Source organism: Thermothelomyces heterothallicus (genome assembly GCF_042370625.1).
Source record: "Thermothelomyces heterothallicus CBS 202.75 unplaced genomic scaffold P884_scaffold_13, whole genome shotgun sequence".
Classification (NCBI taxonomy): Eukaryota; Fungi; Ascomycota; class Sordariomycetes; order Sordariales; family Chaetomiaceae; genus Thermothelomyces; species Thermothelomyces heterothallicus.
The window spans coordinates 783,182-790,670 of NW_027192574.1; the positions used below are offsets into that span (position 1 = coordinate 783,182).

The window sequence follows — 7,489 nt, forward strand, 5'->3', positions numbered from 1 at the left end:
CGCGCGGGCGTTTGACGCGTTTTCGATCTCAGTGGCGATCACCCAGTCGCGTGGATCGCGCGCCCTTCCACTAATTGTCGAATTGACTAACCCGTTCCTGCCCTTCTGCAAACCCAGCATCTATCCGTGAAACTTTTGTCCATTGTGCCGCAGAATCCTGCATCGGTCATCGTCTTGTTTCCATGCAGTCTCTGTAGCATCTGATGGTTTCCTGCCTTACTGCATTCCGATTGTGACCGGTTTTGCTTTTTTTTCTTCTGAATTCTTCCTCATCACGCTCGTTCGCCATCCACGGTCGTTGTATTCAACAACCACCCGTTGATCCCTCCTCATTATCCCGACAATGCCGTATATTTCCTCCCCCGAAGGCGGGTCAGTGAGCTCGGTCTCGCAGCTTCCGACCAGTGCACCGTCTTCTCCGCCTCCGCAGTCCCCTACGCGCCCAGCAAAGGACGCGTCCAAGATGAGCTACACCAAGATGAGGGAGGAGCAGGTGCTCGCCGCCGAAGAGGAGAAGGCGCGCAAAGAAAACCTCAAAGCCGAGGAGAGGCGCAGGAAGAAGTGGAAGAAGCGGGTGCTCAGCAAGGAGGAGCGCGAAGCCAAGGCCAAAGATCTAGACCGCCTCCTCGCCCAGAGCGCGGCATTCAGCAGTATTCTGACCAACAAGACAAAGGTCCTTGGTCGCGTCGGCACCAGTCTGGATGGCAAGGCGCTTGGCGAGCATGACCTGACCATGGCGAAGCAGCCCAAGTGCCTCGTCGGCGGCACTATGCGGGACTACCAGCTCGAGGGCCTAACATGGATGTACGAGATTTGCATCCAGGGCATGAGCGGGATTCTGGCCGACGAAATGGGATTGGGTATGTTGTGTTGTTGTCGCCTGCTTTTTCGCCTTCCACAAGCTAACTTGACCCAGGTAAAACCGTGCAGACGATTTCTCTGATTGCGCTACTTCGAGAGCAGGAGAACTACCTCGGCCCCCATCTCATCGTCGCCCCGTTGAGCACCCTATCCAACTGGCTAGACGAATTCCACCAATGGGTTCCCTCGATACCAGTCGTCATGTATCACGGGACACCCCAGCAGCGCAATGAGATCTTCAAGACCAAGATCATGCGTCACATTCACGGTGGAAGGCCGACGGAGAAGTTTCCCGTTGTTTGCACCAGCTACGAGATGGTCCTCAAGGACCGCGCCGCCCTTTCCAAGATCAACTGGGAGTTCATCATCATCGACGAGGGACACCGCATGAAGAACTTTGACTCAAAGCTGTTCCGCGAACTCAAGTCCTTCACGTCGGCCACCCGTCTCCTCATCACGGGCACTCCCCTACAGAACAATCTCAAGGAGCTGTGGTCGCTGCTCAACTTTCTGCTCCCCAAGATCTTCCGCGATTGGGAGGCGTTCGAGAGCTGGTTCGACTTCAGCGACTTGGAGGACGAAGAGGGCACTGAAGAGTTCATCGCTGACAAGACCAAGCAAGAGCTCGTCAAGAAGATGCATATTGTGTTACAACCCCTGTTGCTGCGCAGGGTAAAAGCCGATGTCGCCAAGTACCTGCCCAAGAAGCGTGAGTACGTCTTGTACGCACCTATGACCAAGGAGCAGACGGACCTATACAATGTCATCAACGATAAGAACATTGATACGCGAGCGTACTTGGAACACAAGGTTGTCGAGCGTCTGACGGCGGCCACGAACAGCAAGGCATCGTCGCCGACCCTCAGCCCTCGCTCCACGAGATCGAGCAGCGTCAAGCGGGAACCAGACACAGAGAGCGAATCGGTGACAACGAGGAGTAAACCGGCCGCCGCGAAGCCGGAGGACGTCATCCCGCCAGCCAAGAACGCTTTCAGCCTCATGATGGGCAAAGCACGCCCTCAAGGCCGGCCGCCGAAAGCCGCTCCTCCAAATCAGCGAGCACCTGCGGAGCCATCTCCGAAACAGACAAGGAGGGAGGCCAAGAGAAAGAGCCCGCCGGAAGCCGAGTCTCCAGCGCCAAAGAGCGTCAAGTCGAGCAGGCAGTCCACCCCGCAAAGCACCCGAGGCCGCTCACGGAAGACCAGGCAGTCGTACAAGGAGGATGACTCGGACGACGACCTGCTAGATGACGAGGAATTTGAGGCGAAACTTGCTAAGAAGTTGGCCGACGAAGACGCCGAGGTGGCCGAGGAGGTTCTCGACGAAGAGGAATTCGAGCGAGTGCACACTCTTGAAGTCGCGAGTATGTTTTTTCACATCATTCCCGATTGGGGTAGGCTCATGCTGATGGCTCGCAGAACGAGAAATTGCAAACAAGAAGCTGGGAAACCCACTCCTCCAGCTCCGGCTGGTCTGCAACAGTCCGCATAACTTCTACAACCCTTGGGCGAGTGATAGCGGGGTGCCAATTGACGAGAGCATCGTTACCGCGTCCGGCAAGATGCTCCTCCTCGACCGCCTCCTTCCCGCCCTTTTCGAGCGCGGCCACAAGGTTCTCATCTTTTCGCAGTTCAAGACTCAGCTTGACATTCTCGAAGACTACTGCACCGAGCTCCGCAAGTGGCGCGTCTGCCGCATCGACGGCGGGGTCGCGCAAGAGGACCGGCGAGTCCAGATCCGCGAGTTCAACACGGACCCGGACATTAAGATCTTCCTGCTGTCCACCCGCGCGGGTGGACAGGGCATCAATCTCGCCAGCGCCGACACCGTCATACTCTTTGATAGCGACTGGAACCCGCAGCAGGACCTGCAGGCGCAGGACAGGGCGCACCGGATCGGCCAGACGCGGCCCGTCATTGTGTACCGGCTCGCCACGAAGGGGACGGTAGAGGAGGAGCTGTTGATGAGCGCGGACGCCAAGCGCAGGCTGGAGAAGCTCGTCATCAAGAAGGGCGGGTTCAGGACGATGGGGCAGAAGATCGATATGCGGGAGGACCTAGACCGAGAGACGCTCAAGGCGCTGTTGCTCAAGGACGGGCAGGTGTACAACCTCTCCGGGGGCGAACAGGTGTTGAGCGATGAAGACTTGAAGGTGCTGTGTGACAGAAGCGACGAGGCCTACGAGAGGGCTGCCGTGGGACAAGGGAACGCGGCCGGGTACACCGTGATTGAGACGGGGGCGCACGGGATCCGGACGGCCGGGGCCGCATAATGGGGCTTACGTGGATGACCCGCTCACTCAGTCCGATTCCACGCGGCTGCTCATGGAATCTCACACAAAATCGAACTCGATACTCTTAGCCATGTCCCTCACCACATCGCCAGACAGATACACCAACTCGGCGCAGGTCAGCAAGAACCAATGGGCCGCCTCTACCCAGAGGACGTCATAGTCGAGATTTGACAGCCACTCCCAGAGGCCCCAACAGGCGAGCCCGGCAAATATCACCACCCAATGCCTCCTCACGAAGCCGGTCCACTGCACCGCCAGCTCCCTCGCCGTCTGGAGAACCACCCAAACAGCGAACAGCAGCACGTCCCAGGCGACCCGCACGGCCGTGACGGCCCAGGTGACCCCGAGGCAAGTGAACAGCAGGTGGCCGTACAGCTCGGCGGCGGCGCACAGCAGGGGCACAGCCCAGCCGACGACGGCGCGCGCAGCCGCGGCAGGGACCAGGCCGGCCGACGAGGCGAGCAGGAGGCCAGCGAAGGCCCACCCGGCGCAGCAGAGCGCCTCCCAGTTGCGGCGCACCTCCCAGCGCAGCGCGTGCAGCGCCGCCCGGAAGGGCGACGACGGCGGCAGGCCGTGCCGCAGCGGCCGCAGCGCCTCGGGCACCAGCCAGGACGGTAACAAGCCCGCCAGGTGAAGGTGCGGGTGCGGGTGCGGGTGCGGGCCCCCCTTGGCGGCACGCACCAGCGGCCGGGCCAGTCCGTGCAGCAGTAGCAGGGCCAGGTCCGGGTAGCGTAGGACGGCGGCTGCCACGGAGCCCAGGAGGGCCAGCTGCAGGTTGGTGCGGGCGGCACCGGCGGCAGCGGCGGTGGCGCCCTGGTTCTGGGGAGGGTTCGAGTTGTTGTTGCCTCCGTTGTGGTGATGTCGGTGTGCGCTGGCGTAGTACTGGTGGTATCGATGGTGGTGGTGACGGTGGTAATGGTCGAGGTAGTCCGAGTGCATGTTATCGTCGACAAGACGTTCGTTTGTTTTGTTGGACCCTGCTTTGGCTTGCCTGTGGTATTGCTGTCTCAGTCTGGCAGGGGTGTTGTGTGTGTGGGTGTGGGTGTTTGCGTTTGTGTTTAGAAGTTTGCTAGCCTCGGGTGGATTTGGGGATTCCTGATTGAGGGAGTTGGACCTCCCTTGAGTGTCGACTGGCTTTTGTCTCTTTCGGACGTCTGGGTGGGAGAGAGAACGAATGGGATATTTTGCGCATAATCATATCAAGTCTTGATCTTGGTCGAGTCCTCTGGACAGTCAGGACCACAAGAATATAAGGCGCCGTTGCAGGACAAAGCAATTCAGCGAAGCATTAATTAGTCTCTCTTTGTCTTGGCTTTGTTAATAACAAAGGCGAATCAATGCTTGGGCGACGAACATCGGAGTTCTCGGCTTTCGTACATCATGACTTGTTCATGGTTGGTATGAAAAGCCATTGTGGTCGAAGGCGGGCAGACCAAGGCCACCGTGCTCCGAATTGATATCCGAACGTGTCAAAACAACACGACAGTTGGGCGAGCGGCCGCTATCCAAGAGAAGTGTGCAAGCGATCTGTTCGCTCCAACTAATATGATATCGACCGTGGAATTCACTATGTGTGTTTGAGATCACGTTCAGGATTGGATCAAACCATAGGTAATTAATAAAACGCTCGCAGAACCGACCATCATCAATCAATAATTAGATCTAAGCCCGGAATGCAAACCAACCCTCCTCAGATTTATGGATTAATATGGGTACACCTTCATTCCGATGCTCGGTTCCTTGGCTGGGCATTAGCTCAGGAAGAAGAAGATGGCACGCCCGGATGGCGGCTGAAGAATTGTTAATTTAGTACCCTAACAAACACCATCCGTTTCTGTCTCAAGGGCTTGTGTTTCTTAGTCTCATAGCCTGCCTTGTCTTCTTCGAGGAACCCAAGGACTACGAGTGGAGAGGAAGCGCCCTCCCGCCCTGGGGGGGCCCCACACCAACCCGAGACTGTAGCAGCAAGACAGCCGGGGAGAAGAAGCAGGGACTAGACTTCCTTCTCACAGTCAAGACAAGTCGCTCTTCTTTTGCGGTGACGGGGTGACGGGCAAGCGGGTGATGCATGAAGGGGAACCTGAAGGAAGAGAGACCTGCTGTGGTGTGTTGTGTTCACGAGGGGTGGTGAGTTGAACTCATAAATCAAGGCCGCTGTGGGCGAGAGTGGATCGCGGTTAATTAGTGTAGTGTGGTGGACCGGGCCCCACTAGGGTTCCCGGCCCCACCGGGGTTGCAGCCACCCACATCTTCCCTGCAGGGTGGCCCCGGTCACAGCCTCTTCCTTCTTCCTCCATCACCGAACTCCATAGCAGATATACGAAGATCGCTGATTTCCGCATCCATCCATCTACCACAATTAGCAAAATAAAATGGCAAAGGATGAGTGCCCGGAAAAGACCTCGCCTCCTTCTCCTAAACGGCTGCCGTCGTCGATATGATGGTGGTGACCAGGTTCCGGGTTGGCCCCTCAGTTTCCTTTGTTGACAAATAATTAAAGACTTCCGAAGCGCCTCATCGGTGGTGGTCCGCGGGCAGTTCCAGCGGTCGGTCCGAAGAGAGCTCCGTGATGTGTGGCTGCTGCGACGGCAGCTGCGACGGCAGCTGCGCCATCTCGTAAGGGCCGTAAGGGCCGTAAGGATGCTGCTGCGTCTGTGGCGGGTAAGGAGAGAGAGTGTGCGGCTCGCCGGGGGCGTCGTAATAGGACGGCGTGCCGCCGTAGGACAGCTTCTGGTCCGGCGGTGGTTGGTAACCTCCTCCCGACGGCGGCGACATTCCGGTGCCGTTGACGTTTACGTCGCCGACCGCGTATGCACGCTCTGCCCGTTTCCTAGCGAGCAGCCAGCCGCCCGCGCCGGCGAGAACCGCGACGGCGACCCCCCCGATGGTGCCGCCGACGATCGCCCCTACATTGGAGGAGGAGGAGGAGGACGAGGAGGAGGAGGTAGTGGAAGCGGCGACGCCTATAGTCGTGAGGGCGGATGGCGTTCCTGGAAATTGTTAGTCGCATGGTAATTAATATCCTTGAAGGCATACCGTATGGTTGGACGAGGAGTCGGCGCCCGTCACTCGGACTCGGCACAAGACAACACAAGACAGCACAACACAACAAAACACACAAAACACACAAAACACACACATGCCCGGAAAATACAAGACGTTGATCCCCTCCTCGCAGCTAGACTCCTGCCCGTCTATGCAGACGTACAGGTCGTTGGACGTGTTTTCGCACTTGGCGATGCCCGTGCCGCCGTCCAGGTAGTCGTATTCCTCGTTGATACAGAAGAGCGGGCAGTTGGAGCTCCGCCATGTCTTGTCGGTGCAGGATCCCCGAACGAACTCGCTCGCACCCGGCTTCTTCAGCTCCTCGCCGGTGGCCTGGCATATGCCGTTGCTGAGGCAGGCGTACCCTGGCCCGCAGCAGGTTGCGTGCGGTGTGTCGTCCCGGCAGGGCGTGTCGTTGGGAGCCTGGAGGCCGCTCGGGTAGTAACACGCGGCTCGCGTCCCCGGCAAGAGACGGCACACCGCAAGTGAGAGCACGAGGACCCGAGCGTTCACGGCAGAGGCCATGCTTCGAGCCGGTGCGACGCGTCTTGACGTGCGGCCCCGACAGTACGGTTCAGGAGAGCAGACGAAAAATGGAAAAACGAAGGAAGCAAGAAAGAAAGGAAGAAAAAAGAAGGGACAGAAAGAAAAGAAAAGAGAAACAAAGATTCCGGGTTGTTAGGACGGCAACCCTGTCGGGGACGCAATGGCGCTTAGGTTTAGGCGTACTCTAAGGTACTGTACCTATACATCCATGTAATATGGATATATTTAATCAGTACACTACCCGCCCCGTATCTCCATGTACTGTAGTAGTGTATGTATGCAGTCAGCCGCGCTAAGCCGAATTTCCCATGCCTTGTCTGGACCTGACGAGCCATCGCAACCCCCCCCCCCCCCCCAAATCCTCCAAAACTCGTCTGGAGGGTAGTACGGACCGTGCTCCGGAATTAACGAGCAATAGTTAAGTCTATATTCGTCAATCTCCTTGGTCACAGTACGTAGCCACGAGGAAACGTCCTTGGCTTCGTCTATTCCGGGAGGAACAACGATGAAATATAGAAGGAAAGAAAAAAAAATAGGACCTCGACAGCTCAAAATCAATGGTTACTTCAAGACAAAGGGAGCGGCCTGGCGGGACTCGGAAAGATGTAACGTAATCCATACCCTGCTCGCGCGGCTACCCTGCTCGCGCATCAACACCAGGGACATCTAATTTCCACCAATTTCCACCAATTTGAACTACTATTCGAACTACAATTCGAACAGCAATTCGAACAGCGATTGGAA

General features: G+C 57.5%; 3 protein-coding genes across 3 annotated transcripts; 1 reads left to right on the top strand and 2 right to left on the bottom strand.

The window, feature by feature from the left end:
- The first annotated feature begins 77 nt into the window (after positions 1–77).
- Positions 78–3,600, top strand: P884DRAFT_225282 (SNF2 family N-terminal domain-containing protein). Its single transcript, XM_069439612.1, has 3 exons — positions 78–860; positions 917–2,224; positions 2,280–3,600. Exons 1-3 carry the CDS (start codon positions 344–346, stop codon positions 3,131–3,133), a joined length of 2,679 nt encoding a protein of 892 aa, XP_069297147.1. The 5' UTR covers positions 78–343; the 3' UTR covers positions 3,134–3,600.
- On the bottom strand, positions 3,194–4,440 carry P884DRAFT_330213 (uncharacterized protein; the record flags this gene model as incomplete). Its single annotated transcript, XM_069445673.1, has 1 exon — positions 3,194–4,440. Exon 1 carries the CDS (start codon positions 4,091–4,093, stop codon positions 3,194–3,196), a length of 900 nt encoding a protein of 299 aa, XP_069297148.1. The 5' UTR covers positions 4,094–4,440.
- Positions 4,441–6,067: 1,627 nt separating this feature from the next.
- P884DRAFT_29605 (uncharacterized protein) lies at positions 6,068–7,025 on the bottom strand. Its single transcript, XM_069444384.1, has one exon. The coding sequence runs from the start codon at positions 6,722–6,724 to the stop codon at positions 6,170–6,172; it is 555 nt and encodes a 184-aa protein (XP_069297149.1). The 5' UTR covers positions 6,725–7,025; the 3' UTR covers positions 6,068–6,169.
- Positions 7,026–7,489: the final 464 nt, after the last annotated feature.

Coding starts and splice junctions, on each gene's coding strand:
- P884DRAFT_29605 (XM_069444384.1), bottom strand. CDS start 6,724: ATGGCCTCTGCCGTGAACGCTCGGGTCCTCGTGCTCTCACTTGCGGTG.
- P884DRAFT_225282 (XM_069439612.1), top strand. CDS start 344: ATGCCGTATATTTCCTCCCCCGAAGGCGGGTCAGTGAGCTCGGTCTCG. Junction 861..916: donor GGCCGACGAAATGGGATTGG/GTATGTTGTGTT, acceptor AACTTGACCCAG/GTAAAACCGTGCAGACGATT. Junction 2,225..2,279: donor GCACACTCTTGAAGTCGCGA/GTATGTTTTTTC, acceptor GATGGCTCGCAG/AACGAGAAATTGCAAACAAG.